Source organism: Portunus trituberculatus, chromosome 21 (genome assembly GCF_017591435.1).
Source record: "Portunus trituberculatus isolate SZX2019 chromosome 21, ASM1759143v1, whole genome shotgun sequence".
Classification (NCBI taxonomy): domain Eukaryota; kingdom Metazoa; phylum Arthropoda; class Malacostraca; order Decapoda; family Portunidae; genus Portunus; species Portunus trituberculatus.
Genome location: NC_059275.1, coordinates 9,375,444 through 9,392,484, shown reverse-complemented (window position 1 = coordinate 9,392,484; position 17,041 = coordinate 9,375,444). Strand labels below are relative to the sequence as shown.

The window sequence follows — 17,041 nt, the reverse complement described above, 5'->3', positions numbered from 1 at the left end:
GCCTCACTGCCAGACGACACAGATCAGCCGATCACCAGAGAGGAGCTCAAGGAGGATGAGCAGCGACACGGCGCCAGGCGAAGACGGAATAACATACTCCATGCCATCTGCAACGTAGAAGGAGACCCCTGCTCCGTCTTTTAACATGTCTCTGACCCAGGGTGTGCTGCCAGGAGTGGACCACAGCCACAATCGTCCCGGTACCCAAGCAAGGAGAGGACGATAAATACAGACCAATAAGCCTCACCTCAACCCTCTGCAAAATGCTTGAACGCATCCGATTGTGAAATACTACAGGAAGATCTAAACAAGTTCTGGAAATGGAATAAAAAATGGGAGATGGAATTCAATGTGGACAAAAGCCATGTCATGAAAATGGGAAAAAGTAAAAGACGACCAGTGGGAATCTATAAGATGGAAGATGGAGCAGAACTAGAAAAAGGAAAAAAGGAAAAGGACTTGGGAGTGACAGTGGAAGAAAACAATCAACCGGTAAGCCATATTGATAGAATTTTCAGAGAGACGTATAATTTGCTAAGGAATATTGGATTAGCATTTCACTATATGGACAAAGAAATGATGAAGAAATTGATAAGTACTAAAATAAGACCTAGATTGGAATATGCAGGAGTTGTGTGGACCCCCCATACAAAGAAACACATAAGAAATTAGAGAGACTACAAAAATGGCTACAAGAATGGTTCCAGAATTTAAAGGGATGACATATGAGGAAAGACTAAAAGCTATGGATCTACCAATCCTGGAACAGAGAAGAGAGAGAGGGGATCTGATACAAGTTTATAAATTGATTAACGGAATGGATCAAGAGGATAATGAGAAACTAATCCTGAGAGAAGAATAAGACATTATAGAAGCACAAGATCGCATAGTAAGAAACTGAGGAAGGGAAGATGTCTGAGAGATGTTAAAAAATTTAGTTTCCCGCAAAGATGTGTTGAGATTTGGAACAGTTTGAGTGAGGAAGTGGTGTCAGCAAAGAGTGTACATAGTTTTAAAGAAAAATTGGATAAGTGTAAAAATGGAGAGCATAAAGCCCAGGCCCTGTAAAACTACAACTAGGTAAATACAACTAGGTAAATACACACACACACACACACACACACACACACACACACACACACACACACACACACACACACACATACAAACAGGATGATCTGGCGGCGGATGTTTTGCGGCACGTCTTATTTGATGGGAAAGTGTGAGGCAGAAATGAATTGATTAGGTGAAGGTGACATCATACCCACTTGTGTAGGATTTCTCGGTGATTTCTCGGTAATTATAAATTTTACAAAAACTAAATTAAATAGAATTTAAACATAAAAAAAAAATCTTATTTGTCAGTGGTGATCAGAGGAGCCAGTGTCAGTGGTGCATTGTGGGCAGCGGGGCCAGTGTCAGTGGTGCATTGTGGGCAGCGGGGCCAGTAAGAAGGACAAAGCATGGGCACCGAACAGAAAAACCAAAAAAGAGTGTTCCATAACAAAAACAGGTGAAGAGTGTTCTTACTGGCTTTAGGGATGAAGGTTCTCACAGTAATGTCAAAGCAATACGACATACATACGGACTCTGGAATTCAATTTTCAGCTTTTTTTTTTTCTTTTTCAGGAATAGGGAGAAGTGAGGCTGCGTGCGCATCCAGTGAATTTGCCTGTGCTTCCAATGGCCACTGCATCCCTGATGACTACGTGTGTGACGATATCATGGACTGCGACGATGAATCGGACGAAGAGCCTGTCATTGAGGACTGTCAGGTGAGTTCCTTTGATACGGCAGAGCAAGACGGGATCAATGATAACCTTCCTGGTCACAGGTTTTTTAATGAATAGTTTATCACGCCAGACAATAAATGGCAGTATTTACTGTGTTGCTGTCCTCAATGAAAACGCATACATATTCATTTTTTAACTAAATTGTCAAATGAAAAAGTGATCCTATTTTGCAATTGTTGGGAATTTTTCGTGATAAGCTAGATTGATAATAATTTTTCTGTGTTTAATGAAAAGAGTCAAGCCAACATTTTAGCTTTATATAAAGCTTAGACTTCCTTATATCTGTGCCAGTGAATGTTTTACGATTCTAATTAGAAATACTTGATCTGGTATATGTAATTACTTTGATTTGTATGTATATATGAAGACAAGTGGTAATTAACTCCTTCAATATTGGAACACATTTTTACATTAGGATTTGTATACGATTAGACCATTTTATTGACATTAGGAAGGGTCTATGGAGGTCAGAAGATTAATGGCCAAAGCCTTCATTATTTCAATCCCCCACATAAGTTTCTAAAGTTATGTAAGATTACCAAATAGTCATAGATTATGTCAGCTAGATTGAAAATAAAGGTGATGTAATGGAGAGCGTAAGCAAGCAGGCAGATAGGCAGACAGGCAGGCATGGATGTGTGTGGTGTGACAGACAGACATATTTGCTCCTCCTCCTCCTCCTCTTCCTTCTCAGGCGTATCTTGACGGGCTGGACGAGGAGGAGTCCATCTTCCCTTCATTCTCCACTGATGACGAGGATGACGATGATGATGATGGTGACGATGATGACGAGGACGATGAACGTGAGTGTACTTGTGGCTTTCCTTTTCTTATCTGTATTTTTTTCCATTTCTTTCATTGAACAACTATTTCACAGCTTAATTACTTTTTTGTCAATGTGGTTAGAGGTGACCTTGATGCTGATGTAAGAATGACACTACCAAACACTGATTTGTATTTTCTAACACTTTTGTGCTTCACCTCCACTATTTCAAAAGGTTTTATCTAAGTTTACACGTGTTTTTTAAGGTGTTTTCACGGTTCTAGAGGAAGAGTGACAAGATTTATTCACTATTAATTGTAGAAACATTCTTATAAACCCCGCTAGTCATCTCTGTGGCCTTGGAAAATAGTCGTGGTTAGAAAGCAAAGCGTTTCTGAATAAGGGCCACTCTCTTACCAGCAGTAGTGGCGATGGCGTACAATTGTTTCCAGGTGAGGCCTGTTGTTCACACATACACAGACGTCATCGCAGTAAAAAGGGTTCATATATAAATCACTGATGGGAGCTTCGCCACTTTACTTCGTGACATTATGTTGATATTTTGTTATAACTTTTTTTTTTCGTTGTTGATTTGTTTTTCTTATTAATGATGGTGGTATTATTATTGTTGTTGTTGTTGTTGTTGTTGTTGTTGTTGTTGATGATGATAATGATGATGATGATGATGATGATGATGTTGTTGTTGATGTTGTTGTTGTTGTTGTCACAGCCCTATATATACAGTTCACAAAGCTGAACATAGTCCTCTCATCTACAGAAGTGATAGTTGAGCAGGAGCCTCCACAGCAGTGTGGCCTCAGGAAGTGTCAAGGTAAGAACGTGTACAGTACACCACTCACTGCCCGACTCTAATACCACACCTCCCTCTCTCATTGCTCAAAAAACAAAGGAAATAATAAGTAAATACATTCTCTCTCTCTCTCTCTCTCTCTCTCTCTCTCTCTCTCTCTCTCTCTGGTGTTTACAGTGGGCTCTAAGTTCAAGCTGATGGACGGCCTGACACACTACTACACTTACCACACCAAGTCAGTGACGGAGGTGTCGGGCTCCTCTCCCTCCAACACTTCCCTCGCCATTCGCGCCCAGCTCGCCTTCACCGTGCTCACCGCCTGTGAATTGGAGCTTGAGGTGCGTGTCTTTATAATGCTAATGTCTTTTCTAATACAATTAAAGTTACAGTCTGCTAAAAAGGAAAACCCGTCATGCACTCCATTTGTGAGTAGCACAAAAGGAGGCGACACGACACTAGATTTTACTTTATTTGCTTTGTTTTTTCTTCTTTTATTTAAGAAAATGCTTTTTCACAAGTGTTTTCTTTTATATATGACTAGTAGTACTCTCATTATGTTTACTTGTATTAAATAGCCTCAATGACAAGTTTCGTCGATTTTGTCTTATCCAAGTAGTGCATGTTTTCTTCGCTCTTATCATAATATTCCGTCCTGTCTCTTTATTTTGTTCTTTGTGGAAATTTATGGAATCGGTAATTAAAGGTTCTATGGAAAACCTCCATCATCATTTGTTCATGTATTGAGTTGTGGTCCCTATCAACAAGAGCACACACCACACAGGTCAGGGACATGGTTGTGGAGACGACCCGCAGCGACAGTGGCGGCCAGCTACACGCGGTGGACGACAACGCCTTCATCGCCGCCGTCACTAAAAACCCTCTAAGGTGAGGCAGTTGATATGCACCGTTTCTCTTTTAGTTTCAACACTCGAGAATACCACAGAGCACTCACCTTTAACTGTGCCTCTGTGGTACACTATGTTTAGGAAGTCAAATGTCTATCGAATAACTTGCATGGCTTTCATTTGTCATTTCTCGGCAGATTTGCCTACCACGACGGCCTGGTGGAGGAAATTTGTCCCCGTCCTGACGAGGAGCCCAATGCTCTCAACTTCAAGCGGGCGGCAGTGTCTCTGCTGCAAAACACCATGCCGCGCCTCGACCTGGACCACCACACCACAGAGGTAACTACGGATATACACTTACGAGTATAGTAGGATGCCGTCAAGGACCCAGCTAACCACAACCACATTAAATTTTGCGCAGGCTATCTCATAACACGTAGTACTACATGCATGTACTGCACTGTACATGTGCAAACAAGTAATTAGTAGTATACATAAAGTACTTATGCATATACGTAGGTAGGATTTATCATCATATAGTATAGTTGTACACATCGTATTAAAGATAAAGAAAACATTGCCAAAGAAAACAGTAATGTTGACCGACTCTTCACACAAACATATGCACAAACAGTGTACCTACAAAAATTATGTATTCGTTTTCTTGGTTGTATTTTAATCGCTTCAGTTAAAAATCTTTGTTACAATGGCAGGATCAACTTGGTCAATTAGAGAAAAACTGTCTGAGTTTGTGTGTTTGCTTAAGACTGACGTGGTGGGTCACTGCGAAGTGGACTACGAGGTGGCGGGAGTGGCCGGCAAAGGTCTGCTCCTGAAGAAGACCCGAAACATTCCCTCCTGCACCACCCGCTCCTCCACTACCTCCTTCATCAAGGGTGTCGAGTATGATTTTGTCGGGGTGAGTTGAACCAGAGTGGATCTATGCATGTATACTTTTAAGACATAGAAAACTGGTGGTGGTGGTGGTGGTGGTGGTGAGTGTTGCTAGACAGAATGCAAGACACAAGAAGTCGCGGATATGGATGAATGTACCTTTGGAAGAATTATATTGGCCTTGGAAAAAGGCTGTCATGAAAAGAGTGACAATGCCTGGGGAAGGGTAACATTCATTTGGAACGACAGCAATGACTGGAAAACAATAATAATGATTTGGGAACGATAACAGTGACTAGAGATGAATGGTCAAAGAAGGATAAAGATGACGGGGAAGTGGAGACAGTAAGTGGACATTGACTGTGGAACGATGAAACAGACTGAAAAACTATGGCAGTGGCTGAAGTAGGAGAGAGAGAGAGAGAGAGAGAGAGAGAGAGAGAGAGAGAGAGAGAGAGAGAGAGAGAGAGAAGAGGTGTTCATCCATTGCATTTCATTATTCCGCGTTGTACTTTTCACACAGGGTATCCACACTCCTCCGCTGCTGGACACGACTAGCGAGTGTGTGCAGGTGGTGGCTGAGGGGCAAGTAGAGAGTGCGCGGTGCCATGAACTCCACCGCTTGACGCCATTCAGCTCAGAGAGAGGCGGCATCTTCACCACCGTCACTCAGACACTCAACTTCACCCACAAAGCGTTCTCTTCCTCCAAGATGGGTGTGTAACATAACGCGCACTGTTCCCTTCCTTCACGGTGCATGGGTGTGTAGCATTCAAGGCTCACTGTTCCCTTCCTTCACGGTGCATGGGTGTGTAACATTCAAGGCTCACTGTTCCCTTCCTTCACGGTGCATGGGTGTGTAGCATTCAAGGCTCACTGTTCCCTTCCTTCACGGTGCATGGGTGTGTAGCATTCAAGGCTCACTGTTCCCTTCCTTCACGGTGCATGGGTGTGTAACATTCAAGGCTCACTGTTCCCTTCCTTCACGGTGCATGGGTGTGTAGCATTCAAGGCTCACTGTTCCCTTCCTTCACGGTGCATGGGTGTGGTGTTCCTTCCTTCACGGTGCATGGGTGTGTAGCATTCAAGGCTCACTGTTCCTTCCTTCACGGTGCATGGGTGTGTAACATTCAAGGCTCACTGTTCCCTTCCTTCACGGTGCATGGGTGTGTAACATTCAAGGCTCACTGTTCCCTTCCTTCACGGTGCATGGGTGTGGCTCACTGTTCCCTTCCTTCACGGTGCTTCACGGTGTTCCCTTCCTTCACGGTGCATGGGTGTGTAACAATCAAGGCGCATTGTTCCCTTTCTTCACGGTGGAGGTGTAGCAATTCAGATAACAATAACCTGATAAAACAAATTCGATGTTGAGCCTTACTGTGGAAACATTGCCATAAGATATCGGACAGCTGGCATAACTTGAAGGCCCTAGTGCATGGAAATATAGAACTCATTTTGTGTTTTGGTATACAGGCAGCGTGCATGGCCGGACCAACCTGTTGTATGATTACCACAACCACGTCCATGCCGAAGGGAACCCTGCTGACGGAGCGGACGATGCACACTTCTGGGGCTCCCGCTCAAACCAAATCCTTGACAAGATCGCCGAGAACATGGAGGTGAATATGTAGCATTGCTTCTCACACTTGACATGTATCTGGAAGAAAAAATAGCCTGCACTATATTCTCTCTCTCTCTCTCTCTCTCTCTCTCTCTCTCTCTCTCTCTCTCTCTCTCTCTCTCTCTCTCTCTCTCTCTCTCTCTATATATATATATATATATATATATATATATATATATATATATATATATATATATATATATATATATATATATATATATATATATATATATATATATATATATATATATATATATATATATATATATATATATATATATATATATATATATATATATATATATATATATATATATATATATATATATATATATATATATATATATATATATATATATATATATATATATATATATATATATATATATATATATATATATATATATATATATATATATATATATATATATATATATATATATATATATATATATATATATATATATATATATATATATATATATATATATATATATATATATATATATATATATATATATATATATATATATATATATATATATATATATATATATATATATATATATATATATATATATATATATATATATATATATATATATATATATATATATATATATATATATATATATATATATATATATATATATATATATATATATATATATATATATATATATATATATATATATATATATATATATATATATATATATATATATATATATATATATATATATATATATATATATATATATATATATATATATATATATATATATATATATATATATATATATATATATATATATATATATATATATATATATATATATATATATATATATATATATATATATATATATATATATATATATATATATATATATATATATATATATATATATATATATATATATATATATATATATATATATATATATATATATATATATATATATATATATATATATATATATATATATATATATATATATATATATATATATATATATATATATATATATATATATATATATATATATATATATATATATATATATATATATTTATATCTCTATCTATCTATCTAACTATCTCTCTCTCTCTCTCTCTATCTATTTATCTATCTGTCTGTCTGTCTATCTATCCATCTATCTATCTACCTATTTATTTATCTTTCTATCTCTCAGCTTTTAGTTGTGTGTGTGTGTGTGTGTGTGTGTGTGTGTGTGTGTGTGTGTGTGTGTGTGTGTGTGTGTGTGTGTGTGTGTGTGGTGACTTTCTGTCCATTCATTGATGGTTTCTCATGACTGCTCACGAAACTACACACATCACAAATCTCAAGCAAAGAATGAGTGGAATGCACTTTAACATTTCAAACATGATAATGGCACACACATGAAGATGTTATAATATTCAACTTCAGTGTAAGGCTTTTTGAATCACTACCACATCTCCCGTGCACCTTCAGAATGAGGGCGTGGGCACCAATGCTCCGCGTCTTTTCCTTGAGTTGGTTCAGGCTCTGCGCCACCTCAGTTTCCAGGAGCTGTGGGGAATCAACGAGGAACGAGACTGGGGTCCCGAGCGGTGAGTTTTCTGATTGGCTAAGCTTCTCTACCTACACAAAAAGGTGAATAAACTACCACGTGCGAGTATGCTGCACGATATTTCTTTTGACATCTTTCAAAGGATTTTTAGAGACATGCTTGTACATAATGCAGCACTAGATCGCTATATACATATTCTTCTCACTCCTATTCTTTCCAACTCCCTAATGCAAGAGTTAATAACCAGTACTACCAATCATTCATACCTTTCTCTGGTAAACTCTGGAACTCTCTGCCTGCTTCTGTATTTTCATCTTCCTACGACTTGACTTCTTTTAAGAGGGATACTGCAAGACATTTGTCCCTTTCTTTCGGCTGACTCTGTTGACTTTTAAGGGGTACAGAAATTAAGTGGGCCAGTTTCTCCTTTAACATAAAATAAAATATGCAAGAGTTAATAACCAGTACTACCAATCATTCATACCTTTCTCTGGTAAACTCTGGAACTCTCTGCCTGCTTCTGTATTTTCATCTTCCTACAACTTGACTTCTTTTAAGAGGGATACTGCAAGACATTTGTCCCTTTCTTTCGGCTGACTCTGTTGACTTTTAAGGGGTATGGAAATTAAGTGGGCTTTTTATTCCCCCTTGGCCAGTTTCTCCTTTAACATAAAATAAAATATTACATAGGGAAATACATTGGGGAACATATCCTTTTCTAAGTAATTTTATATTCCCCATTTTACAAGATGAGAGATTGAAATACGGATGATAGTATTTTCGATGTCTGTAACTCTCTTCAAACAAATGGATGAACTCATTTTGGCACGATTGTGTATACTGGTTAATTCCTGCACTTCCTTCACCTTTCTCTTCATCTTCCTCCCGCTCCAGGATTGTGTTCGACGACGCCCTCCCGGTGCTTGGCACGGGGGCCAGCGTGGGCGTCATGCGCGACCTCATGGGCCAGGACCACAACAACATCCTCACCAACACTTGGCTCACCTCCCTCTCCTTCATCTCTAGGTGTGTTTCACTGTTTGATCTGTTGCAGTCTCTGACGAGACAGCCAGACGTTACCCTACGGAACGAGCTCAGAGCTCATTATTTCCGATCTTCGAATAGGCCTGAGACCAGGCACACACCACACACCGGGACAACAAGGTCACAACTCCTCGATTTACATCCCGTACCTACTCACTGCTAGGTGAACAGGGGCTACACGTAAAAGGAGACACCCAAATATCTCCACCCGGCCGGGGAATCGAACCCCGGTCCTCTGGCTTGTGAAGCCAGCGCTCTAACCACTGAGCTACCGGGTGTATGTGTGTGTGTGTTTTATTTCTCTGCTATTACTGTTTTCAACCAAAGGATACATCTTTAAACTGAAATACAATTATGATACATAACAATTTGATATAATATGAACTATAAACTGTTAAACAAAGCAACATAATATAGTATAATATAATATATGTTATGATGAAATAAACTAATATGAAAATTGATAGCATATTGTAGTGGTAGTCTTTGACCAACTGACAGACCTGACTTGGACACCATTCTGGAGGCGGCGCCGCTGCTGGAGGTGGAGAGGGTGCACGCTGACGCCTTTCTCGGGGTGGGGTCCCTGGTGCAGGCCTACTGCCGCGACCATCCACTCTGCACTCAAGACCCGCCCGTCCTGAGGGTCATGGACACACTGCAGCGCTTCGTCGGCGATTCCTGCCATAGGGAAACTAAACAAGATAAGATCCAGGTCTGTGAGGAAATCATGCCATTGTTACCAGTGTCAATCTCTCATACAAAACATACTTATAAAGACTTCTTTTCAACAAATACCCGCTTTACCGCTGTATTGATGATGGTCGGTGTGTTGACGGCTGGGCGCAGGTTCTGATGGCCATGAAGGGAATCGGCAACGCGGGGGCGGCGGTGACGGAAGGCATCCCAGGGAATCTGGCGCAGTGTTTCATCAGTCAACAAAATGAAAACGAGATCCGCCTGGGCGCCATCACTGCTTTCAGGTGTGAATCATTAAACCCCGAGGTGTCTCCCATATGAACCTGACATTAACATTGTAACACTTGGCTAGTCAAGATTACTCAAATGCTGGTGACATTTACTTGCTATTGGTGTGTGTTTCCTCATTCATAATCAAATCACCTGTTATTGAATCTCTCTCTCTCTCTCTCTCTCTCTCTCTCTCTCTCTCTCTCTCTCTCTCTCTCTCTCTCTCTCTCTCTCTCTTGTTGCTGTTGCTACTATCATGATTATTTTCCTTGTTACAGACGCTTTCCCTGCGAGGTGTCCCGCGCCCCGCTGCAGCAACTGTTTCAGGATCACACTGAGGACGCCGAGCTGCGCATTGCCGCCTATCTGGAGCTGATGCGTTGCCCTGACTTCCAGGTGGTGAAGCTGGTCAAGCAGACGCTACTCAACGAGGAAGTCAACCAAGGTCAGTGTTCATTAATTAGTGTTAGTCAGCCCTCCTCTCAATGAACAGTCTAGTCAAAGATGAATGGGAAAATGTGTGTGTATGTGTGTGTGTGTGTGTGTGTATTTACTTAATTGTATTTACCTAGTTGTATTGCAAGGTTCGAGTGGGGCTCATAGTGTCCTGTCTCCATGTCTCCATTTATATAACTTTTTCTTAAAGGTATGCACATTATGTATGTGTGTGTGTGTGTGTGTGTTTCACTGTTTGATCTGCTGCAGTCTCTGACGAGACAGCCAGACGTTACCCTACGGAACGAGCTCAGAGCTCATTATTTCCGATCTTGGGATAGGCCTGAGACCAGGCACACACCACACACCGGGACAACAAGGTCACAACTCCTCGATTTACATCCCGTACCTACAAGGTGAACAGGGACTACACGTGAAAGGAGACACACCCAAATATCTCCACCCGGCCGGGGAATCGAACCCCGGTCCTCTGGCTTGTGAAGCCAGCGCTCTAACCACTGAGCTACCGGGCGTGTGCCGTGTGTGTGTGTGTGTGTGTATTTACCTAGTTGTATTTTACAAGAGGGGAACCTATGCTCGTGTTGTCCCGTCTCTGTATCTCACAGTGTCTAGTTTTCTCTTGAAGTCGTGTATAGACTTTGCACACACCACCTCTCTGTCCAGTCCGTTCCATATATCTATCACTCTATGGGGGAGGCTGTTTTTTTCAAGTCTCTTCTGTAGTTGTCTTTTCTGAGTTTTAGTCCAAGTCCTCTTGTGTCCCTTCTGTCCCTCTTCACCAGGTCGATCCTATCAGGAAGCTCCATATTATTCATTATTCTGTAGATGGTCAACAGGTCGCCTCTTTCTCTTCTCTGTTCCAGTGTTGGTAATTCCAGTCTCTTCAGTCTCTTTTCATACGTAAGAGCCGACAAGGTTGGGGCCAGTTTGGTGGCCGCTCTTTGTATCCTTTCAATTTTCCTGATATTCTTCCTCGTGTTAGGTGACCACAGTACTGCTGCATACTCCAGTCGTGGTCTGATCAAGGATACCAATAACTTTTTCACCATATCTTCATCAATATATGAGAAAGCAATTCTAATATTTCTCAGTATGTTGTAGGTCTCACCAACAATTTTATTTATATGTTTATTGGGGGACATTTCTTTTGTTATGAGAACTCCCAGGTCCTTTTCACTTTCCACCTTCTTAATCTTTTCTTTTCTAAATTTATATTGTCTTGTTATCCTATTTTTGCTCTTCCCAAATTACATTATGCTACATTTCTTAATGTTGAATTCCATCTCCCATTTTTTACTCCATTGCCATAGTCTATCTAAGTCCTGCTGTAGAGTTCTACCATCATCGTGCGACCCAACTTTCTTCAAAAGTTTTGCATCATCTGCAAAGAAACTCATATAGCTTTCTACTCCTTCGTCCATGTCATTTATGTATATTGCAAACATAATTGGGGCCAACACAGAACCTTGCGGAACCCCACTTATAACTTCCTTCCAGGTGGACTCCTTATCTCTAATTGTCACTCTCATAGTTCTTCCAGTTAGGAAATCCTTCATCCATTCCAGCACTTTTCCTTTTGTTCCCCCTATATCTTCCAGTTTTCTTATTAATTTTCCGTGTGGAACTTTATCAAACGCTTTTTTTAAATCTGAAAATACACTGTCAACCCATACATAGCTTTCCTGAGTTATGTCTATGACTCTAGAGTAAAAGCATATAAGGTTTGTTACGCATGATCTTCCTATTGTAAAGCCAAATTGTCTTTCACTAATTATATTTTTTTCTTCCAAATGTTTGGTCCATCTTTCTTTGATCACACATTCACATATTTTAGCTTATTGTACTTGTTAGGGACACTGGCCTGTAATTTATTGGGTTCTCTTTATTTCCTCCTTTATATATTGGCACAATATTGGCTTTTTTCCAGTCTTCTGGTACTTTTCCCTTTTCAATAGAACATTTTATTATATTGTATACCTTATTTGCCAGTTCTTCTCTATACTCTTTCAATACCGAATTTGCAATTCCACCCGGACCGTGTGATTTTCTTACATCTAAATTTCTTAGATGTATCATTATTTCCTGCCCCGAAATAACGATGTCTTTCATCTCAGGAGATTTATTTCCTAGTTCTTCATAATTACTGTTTTTTTTTTTTTTTTGTGTGTGTGTGTGTGTGTATGTGATGTGTGTGCAGTAGTAGTTGTTGTATTAGTAGTAGTAGCATAGGTAGAGGTAATTGTAGCAGCAATAGAAATAGTAGTAGTAGTAGTAGTAGTAGTAGTAGTAGTAGTAGTAGTAGTAGCAGTAAAAGTGGTAGCAGTAGTAGTAGTAGTAGTAATAGTAGTAGTACTAGTAGTAGTAGTAGTAGTAGTAGTAGTAGTAGCAATAGTAATCTAATAATGGTTGAGGGGCGTTCTCTTGTTTGTTTTCCTGGCAGAGGTGGGTCTCCTTACATGGGTAGCTGTCATGGATGCCCTTCAATTTTCTTCATACGACACTGATTTGAAATATGCCGTATGTTGGTCTTATATGAACCGGAGGGAACGGCTGTTGTAATCTGTCACTTTCCCTGTCACAGAAATAAAGGCTGAAAGCACTAGTTAGGATATTAACGCTAACTTTCTCCTGAAGTTGTAGTTTTATGGTTTTATGTAGCGTCTTGTGTCTTACCGTAAGTACGTGTAGTCTTACATGTTCAAAGCGTGATGGTTTGCCTTGCATGGCTCCCCCAGTGGGTTCCTTTGTGTGGACGCACTTAGAGAACCTGAAGGAGACGAGCATGCCCTCTCGCGCACACCTGCAGGGTCTCATCTCTAACCAAGACATTGCCAGCAAGTTCACTGCAGATGTAAGGAAATTCTCGAGAAACATCGAACTCTCTGGATTTTACGATCAACTCAACGTTGGTAAGGAAGTTAACATTTTCTTATTCTTCATACATATATATTTTTTATAGGTAAAAAAAAAACAAATAAATAAATAAAAAAAAATAAATAAATAAACTGCTATCTTTTTTTTTACTTTAGATTCGATTTTATTAATTTGGAATGAAGTAAATTCTTACATTTAATGTATTAATTATAATTGTTTTATTAGAACATGCAAATGAAGACATTACACTGAGTAATATATTCTTTTTCTTTTCGTGTGTGTGTGTGTGTGTGTGTGTGTGTCCACAGGTGGTAATATGGACGCCAATGTGGTGTTCTCCCAGGAGTCATACATCCCGCGCTCCGCAACATTCAATTTCACCACAGATCTCTTCGGCCACTCACTCAACCTTCTAGAAGTACGGCAAAACCTTTCATGTACTTCCCCCTCCCCCACTATTCCCTCTCTCTCTCTCTCTCTCTCTCTCTCTCTCTCTCTCTCTCTCTCTGCGATTTTCCTTCTAGTTATGGTTCATAGTCAGTTAAAGCAACAAAATGCCAGACAAATCATATATGCGGTCTTTTGGAGTCACCATTTCAGATGTCAAACCAACTGATTTCATGGGCCTGAAATTAAAAATTCTTATAGTTATATTTCTGTTTTTCCTTTTTTTTTTTATTAAATAGTTTGCCTCATCAAAAATAAATTTAATTGCCGTGGGCTGCGTATGCTGCATTAGTACTTTTTCAATTAATTTATTTAATTTGCGCTATCTAAAACCGCGATGAACGGCAAGCTTGCACTGTGGCTGGTATTTTGTCTGGGAGCCGTGGTAGCTGTCCAAGGGATGCACTTCTCGGGCGCCGGGAGTCTTTCTGGGGTGGAGCTTGCTGATGTCGGGAGTGTACTCCACAAAACTGAAATTGCCGCCTGCGCGGGAAATGAGTGGGAAGATGCATTAGGTCCCAGTTCAAAACAAAAGTACAACTACACAACCTGGATGAAGAGAAACACAGGCAGTTTTCTTCGTAACTTGGGGTCTGATCACCCCGTGGAAGTAGAGGGCAGCAAGGTTTGTTTGTTCTTCATCCCCGTAGGGACGAACTGCTCGCCTGTAGTTGGCCTTATCGCTGAGAAGGACGTGGGTCGCCTCCGGAAGCTCGGCTCTCAGTTCGTCCCACAAAAGGAAACCATCAGTAATGATTCCTTCATGGTGGAATGCATCAATAAGATAATATGGTTAAAGTGGATGAGGCTCGAATTCTAGAAGTTTTAAGAGTTTCTCAACTTTTCCATCTCAGTGTCGTGGGATCCAAATAATGCTAATTAGAAGATATTTACTATCTAATTCTTAATTTTCTCTGTAAATTATATATATGGAAGAGTAGGCACTGCATCAATAGCGGCCATGATCAAGTCATCTGTATTTGTGAAGTTGATATCATAATTTGAGTGAGGATCAAACTTACGGATGTTATGTTCAGGTTCATATCCTGTCAGATTAATGAAAATATTCAGTCTTTAATTCTTCAGATTTCATCGAAGGGAAAATAAGAACAATGATATATAGTGATCGATAGGCAACGATAATTATGATAATAGTAATTTTTCTCAAAAAAGAAAAAAAAAAAAAGAAAAATGGAAAGAATACTTTACTATTTCCCAGATTGGTGCTCGAATCGAGGGCTGGGATCGTGAACTGGATGCTATGTTCTTCCGGCCCCCGTCCCCCTCTGACAGCGAAGCAGCCCTGTCTAACCCTAAGCTGCGTGAGGTCATGTCGAGAACGCAAAAGAAAGAAAAATATATGCAAAAGGACGCTGAGGTACGTACACTCTAAGTCTCTTGAACACTGACGTTTGTCTCTGTCTCTTTATATGCATGTGAATGTGTTTTATGCTCGTTCCTTTGTTGTTTTCATGACACAGTCTGCCCTTGTGTGTCTCTTTACTCCTGTTCTCCCTGTAACGTCATATTTCCTGGGGCGTGGCAGGTGTCGTTCCACATGAAGACCTTCGGCAACGAGATTTACTACCGTCATCTGCATGGCATCCAGGAGGTGATGCAGGCACTCGGCACCCTCAATCCGGCAGAGAGAATACGTCGCCTCAACATGGGAGAGGTGAGTGAGTGAAGGAGGGAATAAGGGAGTAGTTTAGTGTTGGATGACGGGAATGTGACTAAGTGTTCCTTGTTACAACAGCACTACTACTACTACTACTACTACTACTACTACTACTACTACTGTTGCTGCTGCTGCTGCTAATAATAATAATAATAATAATAATAATAATAATAATAATAATAATAATGATAATAATAATAATAATAATAATAATAATAATAATAATAATAATAATAATAATAATAATAATAATAATGATAATAATGGCAATAATAATAATAATAATAATAATAATAATAATAATAATAATAATAATGACAATAATGATAATAATAATAATAATAATAATAATAATAATAATAATAATAATAATAATATTAAAACCGTTCTCGTCCTCCTCTTCCTCCTTCACATTCTCCTATTCATATTCTTCTTTTTCTTCCTCCTCTTCGTTCTCTTTCGTCCTGCCATTACTATCAAGGTCCCTGGATGTGACATAGCTGTAGCTAAAAATATGGGCCAGAGGGTTACGTCATAAAGTATCTAAGGAGTCATTTTTATTCCATCTGAGCCGCCATTTTGAAATACTTTTGACTTAATTTCAACTACCACAGAAATTATCAGTTATATTTCTTCTTTTCATTGCTAGATTATCACACATCTTTTTTCACGTTTATGTTTATGCCAAAAAGATAAGAAACGTATCACCTTTTTGCAGGACATAAACCTTCAGAAGTCGTGGCTGGCAACCGAGTCAGCGTACATCATTCCCACCACCGCGGGGCTGCCCCTCAACCTCAGCGTCACCGCCAGCGTGGCTCTCGACGTCCACGCCAGCGGCAAGATTGACGTCTTCAACCTACTACAAGGGCGGGGAGGCATCAGCGGAAGACTCAAACCCAGGTAAGTGTAGACGACGGTTCTTCAAGATTCCAGACTTTTCTATTCTTCTCTTCCTCCTACTGCGCCTGCTTCATCTCTTCTTCCATCGTCCTCTTTCGATGTCTCCTTCACTCCTGCTTTCTTCCTATTTCTTCTCTTTTTGTTCCCACCTCATTACTCCCAACTCACCAACATATTTTTTTTTTCGTTTGAACAGCGTCGGGGTGGAGGTGGTTGGTTCTATGCTGGTGGATGGACATGTGGCGCAGTCTGGTGCGCAGCTGGTTTCCACACTCCACTCCTCCACAGTGATCGAGGGCAGGTTCGACATCAACGGCTCCGAGCTTGTCCGAGTAGACCTTGCCATGCCCAGGGACAAGATTGACATTATGAATATTTCGTAAGTTA

The 17,041-nt window shown here is 39.9% G+C and overlaps 1 protein-coding gene across 1 annotated transcript in view; it reads left to right on the top strand.

Annotated features, from left to right (window-relative positions):
- The first annotated feature begins 145 nt into the window (after positions 1–145).
- The window catches only part of LOC123507001, a 118,705-nt gene continuing 101,809 nt past the window's right edge, over positions 146–17,041 (top strand). The window contains exons 1-22 of the mRNA XM_045259497.1: positions 146–200; positions 1,370–1,513; positions 1,630–1,775; positions 2,488–2,596; positions 3,335–3,388; positions 3,545–3,705; positions 4,149–4,252; positions 4,410–4,551; positions 4,979–5,131; positions 5,630–5,822; positions 6,580–6,725; positions 8,205–8,323; positions 9,178–9,309; positions 9,829–10,042; positions 10,177–10,310; positions 10,575–10,741; positions 13,488–13,661; positions 13,935–14,044; positions 15,293–15,451; positions 15,620–15,748; positions 16,470–16,654; positions 16,851–17,033. Coding sequence (XP_045115432.1) covers positions 146–200; positions 1,370–1,513; positions 1,630–1,775; positions 2,488–2,596; positions 3,335–3,388; positions 3,545–3,705; positions 4,149–4,252; positions 4,410–4,551; positions 4,979–5,131; positions 5,630–5,822; positions 6,580–6,725; positions 8,205–8,323; positions 9,178–9,309; positions 9,829–10,042; positions 10,177–10,310; positions 10,575–10,741; positions 13,488–13,661; positions 13,935–14,044; positions 15,293–15,451; positions 15,620–15,748; positions 16,470–16,654; positions 16,851–17,033 — 3,113 coding nt within the window. The remainder of the gene's footprint in view (positions 201–1,369; positions 1,514–1,629; positions 1,776–2,487; positions 2,597–3,334; positions 3,389–3,544; positions 3,706–4,148; positions 4,253–4,409; positions 4,552–4,978; positions 5,132–5,629; positions 5,823–6,579; positions 6,726–8,204; positions 8,324–9,177; positions 9,310–9,828; positions 10,043–10,176; positions 10,311–10,574; positions 10,742–13,487; positions 13,662–13,934; positions 14,045–15,292; positions 15,452–15,619; positions 15,749–16,469; positions 16,655–16,850; positions 17,034–17,041) is intronic.